The following is a 19307-nucleotide window of genomic DNA, read 5'->3' as shown; positions in this document are numbered from 1 at the left end:
AGAGCTAGTAGCCCCCTTGTCTTCCTGCAGTCCACGGCCATCTTCGACTCCGGCCACCGCATCGCCATGGCCTCCTCCTCGTCCGGCGCCGCGGCCTTCTCCCGCCTCGTAGACCGCACCCGCGTCCCGGACCCCACCCTGCAGCGCCACGCCGTCGCGGCCTTCTTCCGCCACCTCCTCACGCTGCCCCCGCCCCTCCCCGCCGCCGCCCACGACGGCATCTCCTCCCTCCTCGCCTCGCCCCACGCCGCCGTCGCCGCCCACGCCTCCGCGTCGCTCGCCCGCCTCGCCGCCTCCCGCGCCGACCTCCTCGCCCCTGACCACGCCCTCCCGTTCCTCCTCGCGCCCCTGTCCGCCTCCCCGTCTCCCCGCCTCGCCGCGTGCCTCGTCAAGGCCGTCGCCGCGGTAGTTTCCTGCGTCCTCCGCTCTGGCCCCGCCGGCTCACGCTTCGCTCCCTACAACCACCCCTTCGTCCAGGCTCTCGCGTCGGGGGCTGACGGCGCTCGCGCGGAGCTGTCGCGGCAGGCGGCCAGGATGGTCGCCGAGGGGGTCCACGGGGTGGTGGGGTTCCTGAGGCCGTTCGTGATGTTCGCCGTGGTGAGGAAAGGGGACGCCGCGTTTGCCAGGGATTTGATCGGCGCGCTGGCCGCTGCGGCGGCCACCCCAGCGGCAAATTCTTATGATGCGGTCCCGGTGCTGAAATTGCTCGGCGAGAGCTTGCTGCATTTTGGCCGCGGGGATGGAGAGGTATGCGTTTTGGTCCATTCTCTCATCGATGCTTGCATTCACTGCTCTGGGTGATGCAATTGGTGGCAATGCTGTGAGGTATCCAGTGCACATAAGCAGCAGCTCAGCCGTTTTGCATTGGTTTGTGTTTGAGCAGTCCTGTTTAGGACGGCTGTGGTGTGCAAGAAGTCGTGGGTGTGACCCGGTCTCTGTTCCCATGGATGATTGTGCTGTTGTTTAGTTGGGCTCAGTCGATAGAGCACATTGCAGGGAAAAAACATGGAAGTTCATGCAGCTCATAGTGCATAACTAGGATTGTGTTTGGTAGTGTATTTTCTAACCGTCAAAGCCTTAAGGGGAAATTCGTTTACCATGAGCTTACCTGTGCCTGCTTGTCCTTTTCTTCAGGAAGCGCGGCTCTGGCTTAGTTCTGTGGAGAGCTTAGTGGATGCTTATGTGATATTGTTGAGAAAGTTGGCTCATGCTCAAAGGGTACTGCTCTCTGCTATTTGCTTAATTTGTGTAAATAGTTATGTTCCTCACTTATTCATATTTTAAGATGCAGTCATGTTTGTTATGATTAGATACTCAGGTAATTCGTATTGCTGGACTATGCTTCTTGAGTCAGTATCAAACAGTTTGCGTCTGCTCTTTATGAAGCTTCTGTTTACTGGAACCTAAGATCTATATAAATTGATGGAGAGCTAATTTTATATATTATGTGATCGCTAGTGGAATACTGCTCTTTCACAAAAAATCACCACCTCCCCTAATTTTTCTTTTCTTTTGAAAAGGAGGATACCCCCCAGTTATGAAGTTGCCTTCATGAACTTTCTCACTTTTCCAATTCCAGGCTTCATTTATACTTACTGAATGTTGTACAGCCTAGATACTGACTGGTATGATGCCGCACTTTTGTTGTACTGACAACACTACCAAAATGGATTGGTACGAATGTTCTTTTTGGAGAACTTCAAACAATTGTTCTTTTTGGAGCTTCAAATCAAACTTTGAGTAAAATACACCAGTTGTCCATAAACTTGGAGCAAATGAACAGTTTAGGCCACGAACTAAAAAAAGCACACATAAATCCCTAACCGTGGGTTAATGATACAAATTAGTCCAAAAACGGTTCAGAAAGGCAAAAACCGGACACTTGGCCGCCACGTCGGACTACCCCTGGACCACGGTTTGTACCTAGGTTTTCTCAGGGCTTTTTTGCAAATTTGACAGAGAAGTTGAGGAGAGAAACGGTTTGGGTCCGCATTATCTCTGTGTGTGCGCGCGCGCTCTGCTCTGTCTCTCTCGATGATGTTGACGAGGCGATCGAGGAAGCGAATAGATGATGATGGCAAGTCAGCACTCTGGATTATTAAGAGCACGATTCACACCTCGGTGAGGAACTGGAGCAGCGGCGTGAGGTAGGCAGCACAGAAGTGCAGCCAAGATCCATATATAGAGAGGGTTGATGCCGATGATGGGGAGGGACAGGTCGGAGGGGGCAAGATCCCAGCCATTGAAACGCGCGTCCAGCTTGACTGCGAGGAGGAGCATGGAGAGGACGATGAAGGCCTTGATGAATGCGTAAAAGCAGGAGCACAGCACTGGGCTCTCGCCCGCCGCGACCACCGTGCCGGCATCGGCCTCGTTGCGTCCGTCGGCCACTGGCGGAGCCAGCACCCGGCCACCCTGGGCAGTTGCGCCAGCAATCTCCGTTGAGTGCCTACGAAGGACTGAAGACTTAGCCAGGCATCTTATATGCGCAAACTTTAAACATTTTAGCTACAACTATACTTTTCCCCGGCTTAATGAATCGGCTGGCTCCGCCCCTGCCGTCGGCCACCCTATGCCTAAAAGCAGCGCCAAGCAGCTGGTGGCGCGGTGTGACTTGAGTAGGAACACTCAAGTCTGCTTCACGTTTTTTTTCCACGGCCGCCCTCTGCTGCTGGTTCTGACCAAGAACTCCTCATCGTCGAATTTGCAAAAAAGCCCTCGAGAAAACCTAGCTACAAGACACGGTACAGGGATAGTCCCACGTGGCGGCACGTGTCCGTTTGTAGCCTTCCTGAACCATTTTTGGACCATCCTGTATCACTAACCCAAGTTTAGGGACTTATGTGTGTGTGTTTTGAGTTCGTGGGCTAAACTGTTCGTTTGCTCTGAACTTATGGACTACTGGTGTATTTTACTCTTAAACTTTCACTTGTATGCTTCTCTGAATTTAATATCTGAACTTAATACTCCCTCCGATCCATAATTAGTGTCTCAGATTTAGTACAAAGTTGTACTAAGTCTGAGACACTTATTATGGATCTTGTACTAAGTCTGAGACACTTATTATGGATCGGAGTAGTTGTTATTACCAGATTGAACTGACACATGAGCATCCTTGATTTTTTATCATTCATTGATGGCATAAGAGGTAGGTAGTCAGGTAGGCCACTGATCAGTTAGTTATCACGTGCTTTTTCTTTCATACAGTTTCTTCGGTTCAAATGCTTATATAACTATATAATTGCTTTATCAATAATGCATCATACATGTGCTATAACTTGCTCCTTTGAACAGCCATCCTATGATGCCCAAGCAAGTAGTGTGGAATTGATAGAAACACTTCTGTCACAATGCTCACTTCATCACCAACTTGTTGGAATGGCCTGTGGAGTTCTTGGGTTATCAAAATATTTGTTTGTGGTGCAAAAGGACCTTGGTTTATGCTATCTGCCCGAAATTTCTGCTGTCCTCAGTTCTCTTTCTTGCATTCTCAGTGGGCTGGAGTTTGAACATGAGCAACTGGCTGGATTGAAACTTCTGGCCTTTTTGATTGAGTGGAGACTTGAAAATGGTACATTCCTAAAATTACAAAACACCTTTTCTCATGCACAACATACAAATTTTAATTTTGTTTTCTTTCATATCGTTGCAAACAATACTTGCTCGGGTTTATCCTAAACTACTATATTTTTGTCTCTTATGAATAACCTTTTTGTACTTGATATACAAGACTTTCCAAGTACTCCCTCCGATCCATAATAAGTGTCTCAGACTTAGTACAATTTTGTACTAAGTTAGTACAAAATCTGAGACACTTATTATGGATCGGAGGGAGTAGTTAGAAACTTAGAATCGGAAGTAAATTGGTACCATGGATTATGGAAAGCTTGAACGGTATTAGCTTCTCAGTATTAAAATTGATAAATCTTAAGTGTGCACTTTGTGCATGTAATACTCCCGATGGAAATGATTTGCAGCATATTCTTTAGTCTGACATTAATCTGATAAAATCTATCTAGATTGGCCACAAAATATATACTAGCGTATCAGTGGTCAGAAGTACATCAATATTGTACAGTAGTATTTTTATAGTTTTTACTAATATATGCCCATGCAGAAAACATTGCTCAAACTTGGAACAAGGGACTGGAAAATCTGAAATGGTAGTAAAAAATATTACTGTAAAACTAATTATAAAAATATTTTGGTAACAGATCTACTTAAATCTTTTTTCTTGACCGTAAAAGTGACCTTGTATTAATCAAATGATAGTTACATCATGCACCAAAAGAGGCATCGAAAACTTCAGCGGATCATCCATCCACAACTTGGCTGGAGATTGCCTGGCTCAACTAGCTAGCTCATCGGCTACACAGTTAGCTTCCCTAAGGGCTAGTGCAATGCTCGAACTTTACTGTTACAAGGTCATGAGACATGCGGTTAACTAAGATGCCTTTCGTAGATAATTGTGGTCCCTGTTCTTTCGCACAATGGGTGTCGAATTAGCTGGTGCAAACTGCAATTTACTCCCTCCGATCCTTAATAAGTGTCGCTGTTTTAGTACAACTTTGTACTAAATGAGCGACACTTATTATGGATCGGAGGAAGTAGAAATCTTTTATATCCATTTTCTTCAGTTACACAGTCAAGCGGCCTTCTTTTCGATCACACATTGTGACACTGTCATGAATGCTCCTCATATTATCTGATGTGTATGGTTGCAGCGCTCGAAACGAATGAAGCAGTAAATCACTTCAGCGAGGGGCTTCTCTGTGCTCTGCCAGTCATCAACCTTGTTATTTCTCCATCGAGATCTGTCAAAGCAGTGGCATCGCATGTCTTGTCAAGATTTAGTTTGCTTGTTCCAGAGTTACCCACTTCTCGTTCATCGGAGCAACAAGACATTTCCTTGTTTTACCATATAAGCAAACCTACCTGTATCCTTCCTAAACTTGTACATCATCTATGGTTTCAGGTGATTTTTGCCCCTCCCCCCTTCTTTTTTTTAATGTAAAGCACCAAGTAGAGAGATGTAAATGACCGTTACCTTTCTGTTTCTTCTGCACATTGAGTGGTTTGAACTGTTAAAAGTCAAAACTGAAATCTGAATTACCAGAAGGTGGTAATGCAACATTTTGCGTCTGCAGCAATTGCAGCTGCTGATGTGGCATCATAGAGCTTTACTTTTATGCATATATGGCTGTAATGAAGGTTTTATAACATTGATACTTTACAAGCATATCTGGCAACACCCGAAGTAGTTATCAGTCATTACCTTACCAGTTACCACATACATAGATATGGATATAGTATATGATGAGAATTTTTTGAAGGTATTCCTAGAGCCCAGTGCGATTAGTCAAACTTGGATCAGCATAACAGTTTACTCAGTACATCTACTACACTGAATTTATGTTTTACATGTTTATGCTAAATGTCGGATAACTGCTAAATTCATATCAGCGTCCAACCTATTTTGATTCTTTTATATTATTTACACGAGTACACATCTATATTGGTGCTTTCTGATCCTGTGTCAAAATCTAGATGAGAGAAAACGATGTTATTGTGTGGAACTGTGGATATAGGTCTAACCATTGTTGCTCCTTATGCACTCAACTTCTCTCCCCAGAAATGCTGCTTTGACTTTGTAGCTGGTCCACTATGTGCTTGTACCTCATATATGTTTTTCTACTATTTCTGCTTTCCTGTTGCAGTCATCTTCATCAGGTTTCTTTTATACGAAGTATGCAATTAGCAAGGGGTTGCCTGAGTCTTCTGGGTACTATTCGGAAGCTAACTGCTGGACAGACCAAATAAAGGAGTATCTGTCAGTCCTTGGCAAAGAAAAGCTTACATTGGATGGCTCATCTTCAAAGACGATGTCATCAGGTGGATGAATGTACCTGTACTTTTTATATGCCGCCTTGTCTTTTCGCATTACGTAATCCTTAAAACAGATACAGAATTCACTCCATCTAATTACTTGCAGTAGCAATATCATCGCTTGTAAGTTCTGTAGTATCAGTTTTGGTGATGCATCCAAAACTTGGTACTTCTGCTGCTCAGTCCTTGGGTATTCTTGGCGCTTCAGATCCGAAACTGGGAATGCCATCGCTGGTGGTTATCCTCTTCTATTGCAAGATTCTGTACAGCAATGGTAACTTCTCAACGAATAGCTTGGTGAGTACTTTAAGATCATCTTTGTCCTGTATTTGTGTGCTGTGAGTGAGGAGACACGAAGTCATGAAATAAACATCAAAATGGACTTCAAGTTAGATGCAGCATTGGGAATCCTATGGACTCTAGATTGACATAGATCTATGTCATGCAAATGTGGAAGCCACAGTTGTAAAAACCATATAATCTGGACATCAATCTGCAAAGAGAGTGAGAAGTAGTGTCCTTAATGTAGGGGCAGTGTCTGGCACTGTAGCAACGACATATTGTTCCTAGGTTGCTGTAGCTACTGTGTAGCATTGTTCTGTGGGCTGGCTGCTGCAAGAATAGTTCAATTAGAGAGGAATAATTAATAACTTACTTGGATATATTTGATGTAATAGTTTAGTTTCCTACAGGTAGGGACTGTTTCTGAATTAGTTTCCATACAGTAAGGCCACCCCCGTCCAGTCCAACTATCTGGCATGGCATCTTACCATCTTCTGCACAGTAGTTACCCCGATGTAAACCTTGGTTCAGATCGGTATCTCATAATCAGGAAAACTGCAATTCTGCAAATAGAGGAAAATACTTGACATATCTCCTTTCCCTTATCATTTGCAGCTCAGTTTGCTAGAGTCACTGCCATCACTTGCTACACATGGTTTTGTGCTTCCACTGGCTCTGCAACTGATATCACCATTGCTTAAAAAGGATGCAAAATCGTAAGTATCTCGATTCCTTCTCCAATTTCTTTCAACATCACTTAGCTCAACTCAAGTTTTCAGTTAATTTATCTTATTTGCATGAATTAGCGTGTTGGTTTGTCACGTCCTAGAGAATCAAGAGGGCCTGGATTGCATCTTAGGTTATAGGAGTGTTCAACAGGAGGGTGAGGTCCAGGACCTCGCTTCCTTCCTGCCAAGATGCCAATCAGCAGTAGGTAGGTAGAGAGGGACATTGTATAGCCGGCTTACAACCAACTTGAGGATCAAGGAAACAACTAAATGAGCCCCTGTGCCAAGTCTGTGTGCTATGCTGGCAGAAACATGCTTGTTGGTACACTTTGGACTAAAGCGTTCCCGCAAAACAATTTTATGGACTTGGTTGAAGGGTTTGTAAGTTTGTGGACTAAAGTGTTCCCACGCTACAAGTGACTAGTGGTGCAATTTACTCTAGTTTTTTTTTTCTACATAAAGAATTTTTTCTTATTAGATGCTATTCTTTTCTTTTGGTATCCTGCAGGGTTCTATATGCTTTTGCTGTTCGATTGCTTTGCAAGATATGGATTATCACAGATTGGGCATTTCCAAACTTACAAGTAAGAAGACACCTTGACTTGAATATTAGAGTCTTATTTTGCCATTATGAAGAGCTTTCACACCCTCTTTCACTTGGTTTCCAAAATGTGGTTCATAAGTATTCAACATATGTTTCTCATTTACCATCATAGTTTGTAATGAGGTTTATGGTTGAATTTTAAGCAAAGTTTCATGTAATGTTCATGAAGATATGCATGTCATTGGTATGATTATTTGAAGTTTATCGATTTGTGATTTCCTTGGATTACTACAACAACATTGTTACTAACTTTTGATTTTTCAATTAGGGAATCCTTGATTCTGAAGCAGTGTCTAATTTCAATACTAACAGAGAAGTTTTTACAAGTATTGCTGCATCAGTGCGTGATGTTTGCAAGCAGAACCCAGATAGAGGCGTCGATCTCATATTATCTGTCTCGGTGTGTTTTATGTTGCGTTTTTTTGCTCACCGTGTATGCTTGTTTTCTTGACTTGGTCTGCTGTCTAACACTTCCCTTGTAGTCTTGTATTGAGAGCCGTGATTCTGTAGTTCAAGCTCTTGGCCTGGAAAGCCTCTCCTATCTCTGTGAGGCAGACGTGGTAGGTAAGTTGAACTCCAATTCCATTGTTGGTCTGTTCGAAGTATGATGTTGTTATATGAAGTCATTTCCTCTTAAAACCAGTAAAGAGTGTCCTATGAAAACTTAATAAGTCATGTCTTCTTAGCTTCGTTTCTGATGTGAGGAGCTCATATATATATGCAGATTTCTATACTGCCTGGAAAGTTATATCAAAGGAGCTGCTAGATTATTCAATTGACCCCACAGTTTCACATGGGTAAGCTCACTGAGAATGTTGCATTTCATGCAAATGTGCACACTGGTTTGGTCTTACTTTCTCTACTTGTTCCTTTTCCAGCTTATGTATTCTGTTGAGGTGGGGAGCCATGGATGCTGAAGCATATTATGAAACATCAAAGAACTTGATACAAATATTATGGTGCATTGCTACATATAAGAAAAGTAATGCTGACCGTCTTTGGATTAAAGCAAGAGGAACTGCTTTTCACTCCTTGTCCCAGTACAAGGTTATGCTGCACTCTGTTGTACTATTGTCTGCATCTACATACTTGCAACATTTTAATCAGAACTTATATTTCGTGTTTTTGCAAACTTCGCTGAATCATTCTTAACAATTGGTATTTTGCACATTCCTCTTGGTTATGTTTCCATGCGTGTTATGCACTCGTACAATAACCGTGCAGAGTTTTATGTTCTTTTAAAAAACAGTTAGTATTTTCAGGTCTCACTTATTCAAGATGCTGTTCCTGATTTCTGGAGAAGAAACTATGAGTGCTTCACTAATGAACACAATCTAGAAGTTCTCGGAGCCATGGAGAACTTTCAAGCTGAGATTATCCGATTTGAGCACATGTCAGTATTTTTTCCATATGGACTAAGTTCAGATGCTTATGGACATCCTAAACTGAGATTTTCTGTACACATCCAGAAATCGCCGTAGGATGACTACAGATAAGAGGACAACAGTTCACAAATTTGAGAAGCTATTGGACCTTCTCCCTCAAGCTGTGTTTAAAGGTATGCTTGTCGGATCCATATGGATTAATCTTCTATAAGTTACAGAGTGCCTGATATTTTGTCCACTTAACCATCTTGCTTAAAATACTTGTCCTTTTCTCATCTTCAATCTGAAACACACATAGATGTTTAATTCTGACTTCAGCTTGAGCTTTTATTTAACTAAACTTTTCAAAGTATAGAAACGGCACATCATAAGTTGCCTGGTGCAGCCCTTTTAACCATCAAATTTTTCCCAGAGGATATCCTTCATGAAGGGAAATCTAAGGTAGTAATTTGTGAAGTTGCATGTTTTTATCTGTAATCGTCAAAACATGTATTCTTCGTATGTTCTAATTAACCTGTTATATTATACTTCCATTTACAGGATTTACCTAGGTTGCATGCTGCGTATGAGCAAGCATTAGTGGAGATGGCTGAGTCTATTTATATATCAAGAAACATAATGGTAGCTCTTCTTGCGTTGCATTCGTGGAAATCATTTGTTTCCCATTGGATGCAGGCAGTTGTAGCTTTGCTTGACATCAAAGAATCTTCGAAGTTGAACAAACCTTTAAAAGCAGCTAACGATATATTTAAGGTGTGTACATAGATCTTAACTTATTCATTCATTTAATAGATTCCGTTGTTCTAGAAAACCTAATCTAAAACTTGCAACAAATGCTAATAAGGCCAGTTGTGATGATAAGCATCTGGTGCAAACAAAAATAACCATGTATTTTGGATTTTGTTTACCAACTTCCTCGATGTATCTATACAGTTTTTTTAGGTACATCAGTAGCTGTTATTACGGGTGCTTACTCAAATAATCTAGACTTGAATTATAATTTATATTATGCTGACTTGATAGTAACCCATATGCTGCTGGATTTCTTTCCTTCACATAGGCCTAGTATGATTTGGTTCATTTAGGTGTTAATTATCAGGGTTTTCTATCACACGCGTGTCCATCAGCCCATCTTGCTATCCTCTTTTTCATGAACAAAGAGCTTCCTTACCTTGTTAATGGTCGCTTTTTCCTTAAGTTTTCCTGATTGTGATTGCAGATTAGCCCGTCTTGTTATCTTCTTTTTCTTCCTTGCACTTTCATGAACAAAGTAGCTTGCTTAGCATGTTAATGGTCACTTTTTCCTTAAGTTTTCCTGATTACGATTGCAGATTCTGTGCAAGTGTGTTCCTGTATCTAATCCTAGAGTTGCTGTTAACATTATTCTTGCAATTGGAGCGCTGTGCATGGTAAGTTTTTTTTTTTATCATTTTTTTCATTCTAAAATATAATGTTTATGATTTCGATATTAATGTACTTATGCTTTTAGTGCCATATGTTTTTTAATGGTCTCCTTAAACTTCATCTAGCCAGTTGAATTTAGGATGTACTGTACCTCGCGTCTCAAATATAGAATACAGTTACCACTCGTGGATCAAGGGTTTTACCTGTGAAGTTATTTTTTTGGAGGAACAAACCTGGGGCTCTTTTGGCCAAGTCTTTAACTTTATCTGTCTACATATTTCTTTTATCAGAAAATTATAAAAAAGCCTGTGGTATTTACAGATGTCAAAGCCCATAGGTTTTACGGTGTATCCGTGACTCGTACTCATGGTGACTCCTTATTCTGATTAATTTTACGTTATTCTGTGATGAAACAGAACCAGAATCTTCACTCTAATACCTTCATGTCCTAATTTGGATTGTTCATTTGGTCCTCTAGCAGTATGTGAACTGATTTTGATATCTTTAGCATTCACATCTCAGCTAAACGTACGCTTGAGTTGCAGTGCTAAATCTGTAAAGAAACATAACTCTAGAAGTGCCTAGAACACACAGAAATAACTAATATTGGTCACTTTTAGCATTTTACCACTGATTAATACAGCCTATATTTCTATGGTTGTTCGGGTGTGTTGCTGGTGATTTCGATTTTGATATAATTCTTCTCATCATATTTATTTATTGGCAGGTTATTCCTCCAACTGCCCATCTAGTAGTATCATCTGCATCTGATTTTCTTTTGGAGTGGTTACTCCAATATGAGCATGAGCACCAACAGTGGTCTGCAGCTATCTCTCTGGGGCTAATATTCAATTGTTTTCATCCCACGGACAAAAAGAGCAAGTTTCAGGTTATCAGTGCACTCTTTGAGGTACATGATATTCATCTCCTTGACAGTTAAATTTTTGGACTAGTTTCGTTATTCATTTTTTGATAGTGTGAACTAGATATCTGAAATGTCTTGTCTTATGCTCACTAGCACTCTAGGCACACACATTCAGTGTTATAAACATGTATGTCACTTGCATCCCATACAAGAATTCCATAACATGAGAGCCATAGATGCACCAAGTTGACAGGTATTGAAGTGACAGACTGCTTGGTGCCTGATACTAGCCTACATGCATAGCTTTTATTATGAAAACTAGCCAGCTTTACTGTATTGTTAGGAGTGTATGATGCCTTGCTTCATGCAGCAAACAATGTCTAGTAGATGTTCATTCCGGATGTTCATCCTCCCACTTTCCGTGGTTGATGGCAGTTCTTTTTGGCATGCGTTTTTCTATATGCTTTTTTCTATAACAAGGATACGTTCAACTTCAAATTATTCCATTATTAGTTTCTCATCAAGTCCTATGCCCTTTTACATCCAGGTTATCTCAAAAACTGATCGTTGTCTTGTAAAAGGAGCTTGTGGACTGGGATTAGGTTATGCTTGCCAAGGTCTTTTAACCAGAGCAGATAGTGCAGCTGATTCAGAATTGGAAGCAGCTACAAAAATCAATGAACGTGCATCAGTTGAAGAAATTCTTCACACACTGACTACTTCATTAGTTACGCTATGTCCATCCTCATTTTATTCTCTCAAGAAACTAAGTATTTGTGGAATAGTCTCAGAAGGGATGGGAGAAAATTATGATAGCTTCGATGATGATCCTTGGGCTATTGCAGGACTTGTTCTTGGTCTGGGAAACTCAGTTGTTGCTTTATATAGGCTTGGAGCTTATGAAGCTGTTGTTGAAGTCAAGAATATATTGATATCATGGATACCAGTTGTTGATTCAAGCTCAGTATTATTTGATGAAACAAATTCAGTATCACTGTGTATGGGCTCTTGTCTTGCTCTTCCTTCTGTCATAGCATTTTGCCAGAGAGTGGAGTTACTGAATGATGATTTGGATGCTCTGTTCAATCGCTACACTTCTTTAGCTAATGAACTCCTGAACCTCAAGAAATCTGGAACAATCTTCCAGAGTTTGTTGATGGCTATCTGTATTGGTGCTGGATCTTTCTTGTCTTGCATATTGAATGATGGAGTTCATCCTATGAAATTTACTGATGTGAAAACATTTCTTGACACTCTTAAACATATATACACCCATCCGTATCCTCCTCTTGTCCATTTAGGGGGCATGTTTGGTGCTGTCAACGCTTTTGGTGCAGCTGCTGGAGACCTCACTGGGATGTGTTGGCCATCCATAAATCCGCAGATAAATCATGAGAAGGTCTCTCCTCGTCCGCATTCTCTAACTATTGACTTGTCTGTAACTGTTATAATAATCTGTCTCTCTATGGGCACAGGAGTCTTCTTTGGTGCGAGGTCCTGTGCTCACAAGTCCTGCTGGCGAGACTCTTTCGACATCAATGATTCATGAAATATTTCTTCTTGCCAAGGACGCTGAGGATAATAACATACAAAACTATGCTGCATGGGCTATATCATTTCTAAGAAGCAGGTGGTTACAAAAGAATCAGAATCTTCATGATGACGATTACTCCCAAAGAAATCCCATTGATTCCAGTCAATCAATCAGTTTTTCTGCTGAAAGCTTAGTTTGGAACTTAAGTCTCTGGTTGAGGGACCTTAACTTCGAAAAGGTTTGATCTGAATTTTTCTTGAAGAGAATGACTTAGAGCTCCTGTTTGTTAAAACCAGAGTTTTATGTTGTAAATTTGTTACAGAAAACATTCTAGAAATAGAGTGCATTTTATTCAACTTTGCAGTTTACTTATGCTAATATGTGCATTTCATATGCTAAGATATGCATTGGAAAAACACAAGCTGGTCATGTGAAATAAACATAAATGTACACCTTGAAACGACGAAGCACAGTAGGAGCTTTACGAGCACTGTAGTATTCTAGTTCTCCTTTTTTTTTTCTCCCAACACCTGAGTGCGTTTTTCTTTTTGTCTCTGCTGATGCTGTGGACGAATATGGTGATATATGTCCCTATTAGTGGCCAATCTTGCGGCACATTTGACTGCTGGGATAGTTGGCAACTCATGCATGCATACAAGTGGTATTGCATTTCTCTTCATGCGCATGCATATCTAGTATTAATTTGTTCTTGAATTTGATGCAAAGTTGTAATACATACGCTCTTCTACATTATAGATGATAGTTTTGGTTACTGGATATCAAATTTTGAACCTGGCAGATAATTTGGGTCATGGTGCATGGATAGTATTCTAGCAATGCAAGTTCACAGTTTGTTGTTATGCGCCAAACATCTTGCTGCTTATAGGGCTGTGGAGTTACAAGCAATTCTTGTTTCAATATGATTTTTGATTGATTTTTGCTCATTTTACTACAGCTTGATGATATGGTGCCAGTAAGTACTATTACAACAGTTGTGAAATGCCTCTCTAAAGCTCCTAGATTGCCAACTATAGATTGGGGGGCTATTGTACGGCGGTGCATGAAAGTTGAGGCACATATTCCTCATAGGTCAACTAATCATCGAGATCCTAAATTATTAAGGGAAGAATGCCTATATTTTTCTTTAGCTCATGCTGATCATCTCAGTCCCCTTCTGCAATTTTTGGATGATCTGACAGACCTACCCAGATTCAGGAGATTAGAAATAAATGCTCAGTCTGTTTTGCTTCAATATTTGTCACACCTATTGAAGCTCTTCTCTGAATCAAGATTGGAAAAACTCTTTGTTGATTTAACCGACTACTTCTGTTCCCCCACATCGTCATACTTGGATTACTCCTCTGAGCAGAGAAGTTTGTTAAGATTGTCGTTCTGGAAAGGCATTCGCAAGTGCCTGGTGGAGGTGGTTTCTGAAGAGTCTGGTAGTTTCTCTTATATTAAAAAAGGCATCGAATGCTTGCTATCTCTCTTGAGTCTCTGTAAAGATGGCCAACCTGAATTCGTGGATGAGTGGTCTGCTGCTATCAAGTGTCTTGGTGCTGCTCAGAAAAGTTGGCTGGGTGATATGCTGCAGGTGCTTCAGTTTGCCTTCACAAATCACAAGTACTTCTGCATGAATTATTTGTTTTGGCAAGCTCTATATTTCCATATTATTTATATCTCTCAACGTCATGTTCACCTTTATTTTCAGGTGCACAATACCACATCCTTGAGTGAAGGTGGACATGTTGATGTGGCCAAGAAAATTATCATCAGAGCAAGGTTGTGTTCTACCGGTTGTGTTTCTGCACATGAGCTTGGGAACATAAAGACTACCATATTGAGTACAAAAGCTGATGGTAACTGGCAACTCCATCCCTCAGCTTTGACTTGTGTTTCAAAACCTGCTCCCATATCTACGAGCGAACTTTATATTGTTTCAGGAAGGTAACGCATATTGTTTCAGGTCTCTGGTGGAACGTACTTGTTGAGGTTGCTGCAGCTGTATACTCTGCTGACAATGGTATAAAGAAACAGTGGCTTCTGGATGCATTAGATATCAGCTGTGTTACAGCTCATCCCTCCACGGTAATTGTTCAGTTGAAATGTGTCCTTACAGTGCTCGACTGCAAACATGAAGATGCATTGCTTACCCTCAGAGGCTCACACGTGCCTTACATATCTCCTTGTTGTAATATTTCAGGCACTGCGTTTTGTTAGCCTGCTATGTGGTAGCTGCTGCATCTATATGCCACTTCTCATTGTTAATCCAACAAATGTGCTGAGTGATTTGCCAGTCACCCTGCCTTCCTTTCTCTCCAGCAGCATTTGGGATGATCTTAGAAACTCTGTCGCTGATAAGCTGTGGTTGTTGACCACTCGCATCTACACTTGGGCAGAAAAATTGACTCGTGGAGAGGCCCTTCCTTGCCATGATCATATTCATGGAAGTGAAGCTGAGAACATAAGTTTTCTTGTGAACATGCTGCGCTCTACTTGCATTGCGGTGGAAGATCACTTGGCTGTAGATAAGCAGCTAAAGCTTGCAAATCTGGAAGCACTATCAGGATCATAAGAACTGATTATCATTTTTTATGTTTTGCATGCATGATAGCATATTTGCCTAAAACACATATTTCTTGTTGTTGTTTCAACTGATGATGTAGCCCTTTTTTGTACATAATTTAGCTTAGCAATGTCATCCTAGGCAAAAAAATGATGATTGTTAGTGTTACTTGATTTGATTGAAGATAGCCAGAGATTAAAATTATTGTGTTACACAAATTTGATAGCACGCAAGATATCTTGGCACCACCACAGTTTCTCAGCGCCCAACAATTTGAGAGAGCAGAGTGCTGAAAAAAATGGGAGTCATCACAGGCCTCAGCTTGAGATGGAAGAGGCATGGTGTACGATAACCTGAATCACATTAGAGGTGAATCTTTTCATAATATATCATTTGTCCTGCCCTTCATATATGCTTCTGAAATTTGCTTCTCTAAATGTGCTCGCATTGGTATGGTTCATGCAGGGAGCGAACCTTGTGTTTTTGAGTCAGAACCAGACGGGGTCTCACACCTATGCCTTATTTGAAGATACCTTCCATCGGTTTCTCAATGTAGCGTGGATCACCAGATAAGTACATCTTCAGGTAATCAATTCTTCTTGCTCGAAGAAAAATATGGTGTTGATCCAACAGTATGACGACTATATCATGCTCTATAAAAAAGATCAAAAGAATATACAATTGCTCAATATAAAGCAGTCACTAATAATGATTCTCATTCTTGCAGAAAGACCCCCAGCAAAAGCATCGCATTTGATTCTTAAGTTCTCCCCACCTTTTCCTCCTAAAGTCCCCATTGACAATTTCTTTGGTGGAGTCTTTCTGAAGAACTTATCTTCGTTTCTAAAAACAGAAAAGAAACTAACCGTAGAAAGGCTAACACTCATCTCTTCTGTATGTCCATTGCATTTAGCCTTTCCCCATGCTATCTCATTCACAAGTTGCTATGCCGAAGCTAGCACTTTTTGTGCCTACAACTAAAAAAATGAGTCGATGGAAAATTTTCTGCTATGCATTTGCTGGCAGGATAGAATTACAAATGGTAATCGGAAGAAAGATGGAATTGTTCTGGAATGTGTAAATAAATAAGGATCTAATAAAGAATGTCAAATCAAAGATATAGCGAGCTAAGCTACATGTCACTTTCGCACGCAGGTAAGCCCACAACTCTTGTACGGACGAGTGAAATAAAGTAACCCAACGGAATCAATATCTCTATTGATCGTTCCGTAGGTGTTGATATACTACTAGTGCGCCCCTTCCACTCACCCAAGAGCCTTTTGCAGATTAGCATGCAGTGCCGTTAAAACCTTCTATGCTTTCATGTAGATTCTCCTATCTCGAAGGATCGATCTCTACCTTTATATATTGTGATCAGATATGCTGGCAAGCGTAGCCGCGCGGCTACCAGCTACAATCATCTTTGTTTGGATGTTTCCATGAAGGAACCAATTGGATGTGTCAAAAAAACCTTGATTTGCTACACTTTTTAGTATGATATCTATGTGGGTGTACTGATTAGAAGATTCTGCCAAACAATCTTAATTATCAAAGCCATGTCCTTTCGCTATCACTTTATTTTATCCCTCGAGTATAACATGAGCCTATCATAGCATCAGGCTCCAAAGCGCAACCAATCACATGGTTGCTAGTCCAATTGCTAAATTCACTGAAAGGTGCAATAATTTATCCTTCTGTGGCGATCAAGGGTATGTGGGGGCACTTACGCACCGTGTTAAAAGTTAAAACCAATAGCTAGCCTTTGAAAAGTAACTACAAATTGGGCCAGTAATTACAATTGGGCGAATGCATTTGTACACGATTCATATTCTGTGACTCGAACCGATTAAGTTTGCTGAAAAATTAGATGGATGGAAATTGGACTTGATTGCCATGCTAATATGCGATCACTGAGGGCATCTTCAATAGCAAGCCGTTACTAATTTTCATCTCTCTCCTCTTTTTTTTTGTTTATTCTCTTCTTTTTTCTAATGAACCCACACGTCATTCTCTTTTTATTTTTGGTACCCGTGCACAAGTTGTTACTTCTGCAAGTAACTGGTACTAACTTTTTTTCTTTATCTCTCCGCCACGTAGGATTAGTACCTGCGTAATACCTCCTATTGGAGATGCCCTGAGATGAACCAGAATTGGTCTTTGGAAAGGATGGAGAATTACGAGGGCTTACATGCAATGTGGACAATTGAGAACACAATCATTAGCTTAGAGCCTGGACACACGAGGATGCGGTGGGCTCAATGTAAACATATATGTACATCTATCTTTTTGTTTCCCAGCGAGTAAATTTGACAGGTCTTTTAATATATCATTCTTGCCCTTGATAAGGCCTCAGTTAACTTGGCTTGTGATTGGCCAGACACAAAGTTGATTGACGCAAATGGCCCGGCTCCACACACAGGGGCCAGATGCAGCCAAGGGTGTTAATCAAGATGGCGCCCAGATGATCCTGATCATGGGATAATCGGCCGGCCAGCCCCTATCAAACTAAAACACCGTCACTGTGCTTGGGACAATCAACGTGCGGCTCTGCAGGCGCAGGTCAGTGATTCTCTATATTTGGCAACTATTATCTCTGCGTGTTTGCACCACACTAGCAAAACAGATGTTGATCTTGTGATCCAGTAGGATTTGAAAGACGGTAGGCAATGGCTCACAACGCTGATCAAAACAGCTGGGTAGCCCCGGCCCCCCTCCGATGGCCCTTGGCCAGACAGACAGGGGATTCTTTTATCGACAAGTACTACCGTTCCATGCACGCCCGTGCACCACGACCTCTCCTGGCCTTCCGCCCCTTGTGACCAGAATTCAAAGGGACTGTGCCCTCCCACAGTGCTGTGCAAGTCTCTGTACCGAGGAGGACCCATCATGCACCTAGCTGATCAGCTCAGCCCACTTTCCCCATCCCCACATATACCATCTTTGCTCTTTCACACATTCATGCACACCAGCTAGTGTTATTTCACTTTCGTTTTCCTGCCTGGCCACTTCTATGTCACACACACAGCAGAATATTAGAGGTTGCTTATGAGCTTGGTCTGCCTCAAGCTATATCTCTTGGTTATCTTCCAGCAAGGGTCCGGTCGGTGGCTCTCGCTGGTGGACCCAGTCCTGCTCAACCTAGCTCTCAAAAACGGAGGGCATGCATGGCCCACCTAAACCACTCACGCACCTGTACTCCTCCCTTAACAAAAAGCTGAAATCCCCTGCGCTAGTTTCTCCGCGGGAATCTAACTTAGGGAAGAACTATTAGCTGAGCTAAGCCATCCCAAAGATGCATCTACATGGGCTGGTTCCACTGAAAGACGAGTGATTTTTGCTGGTGGTGAGTGTTGGTTAGGCAGCATTTGGAGCAGGCTTGCAGCTCAAAGGGGCGCAGGCGCAGGCATGCTAGCTAGGCAAACTAGCTAGGTCGTGAACCTGGGAAAGGCTGCTCCCATGCATGCATTCACGCACAAAAGTGCAAGGGGCTAGCTCTAGCTGACTGAGCTCGCTCGCTCGCTAGCTACTAGCTCTTCTTGGTCCAACGATTTGATGGCCCGTGGAATTCAGGATCGAATTAATGTTGGTGTACTGGGAAAGTGGCTTGCAGATGAGATCTTGTGTTCTTACGTGGGCGATCTTAGGAAGATCTTGTGGTTGCTTACGCTGCATCTTCTTAATGAAATCACATACTAGGAATAAACACATGACAGCACATTACACATTTGCTTACGCTGCATCAATGGCTTCCAGGAGAGACGATATCAAATCTCTTGCTTGCGCCTTTGCATGTCATAATTTGGCCCCTTTTTTCGTTTCATGCACAGCACATTACACATTTGTGTGTGCGCGAGCGCGTGTCGTGCGGCGCATCATTGTGTTGTACATGTGGAGATCAATAAATTAAAGACTTTATGTCTCAATGCTGTAGCCTGCCTCCTCTTAGGGCATGCTGTTACTATTGTAAGGCAAGGAGTAGCTTATAGTGGTGTGAATCTATACTTGTCTGTTCTTGCCGCTTCTTGGAGACCGTGATCCTTCTTTCTTGAGAAA

General features: G+C 41.8%; 1 protein-coding gene across 3 annotated transcripts; it reads left to right on the top strand.

The window, feature by feature from the left end:
* Window positions 1-11: 11 nt before the first annotated feature.
* Window positions 12-15472, top strand: LOC100837770 (protein RST1). Of its 3 annotated transcripts, none has more exons than XM_014899480.2 (24): window positions 14-747; window positions 1135-1218; window positions 3295-3571; window positions 4725-4975; window positions 5718-5892; window positions 5996-6183; window positions 6784-6884; window positions 7405-7480; window positions 7769-7900; window positions 7983-8064; window positions 8225-8297; window positions 8379-8547; window positions 8763-8893; window positions 8970-9058; window positions 9241-9326; window positions 9426-9638; window positions 10217-10294; window positions 11017-11199; window positions 11702-12553; window positions 12630-12926; window positions 13644-14282; window positions 14400-14547; window positions 14655-14776; window positions 14892-15472. In XM_014899480.2, the coding sequence occupies exons 1-24, from the start codon at window positions 67-69 to the stop codon at window positions 15261-15263; spliced, it is 5499 nt and encodes a 1832-aa protein (XP_014754966.1). In that variant the 5' UTR covers window positions 14-66; the 3' UTR covers window positions 15264-15472. The 3 variants fall into 3 exon arrangements, 2 of the variants coding, with proteins under 2 accessions (XP_014754966.1, XP_014754965.1); XM_014899479.2 differs by having other exon boundaries at window positions 5993-6183; XR_002963738.1 differs by lacking the exon at window positions 14892-15472 and having other exon boundaries at window positions 12-747; window positions 5993-6183; window positions 13644-14311; window positions 14655-14712.
* Window positions 15473-19307: the final 3835 nt, after the last annotated feature.

Source organism: Brachypodium distachyon, chromosome 2 (genome assembly GCF_000005505.3).
Source record: "Brachypodium distachyon strain Bd21 chromosome 2, Brachypodium_distachyon_v3.0, whole genome shotgun sequence".
NCBI classification, from domain to species: Eukaryota; Viridiplantae; Streptophyta; class Magnoliopsida; order Poales; family Poaceae; genus Brachypodium; species Brachypodium distachyon.
This window is presented reverse-complemented; position numbering and strand designations above follow the sequence as displayed.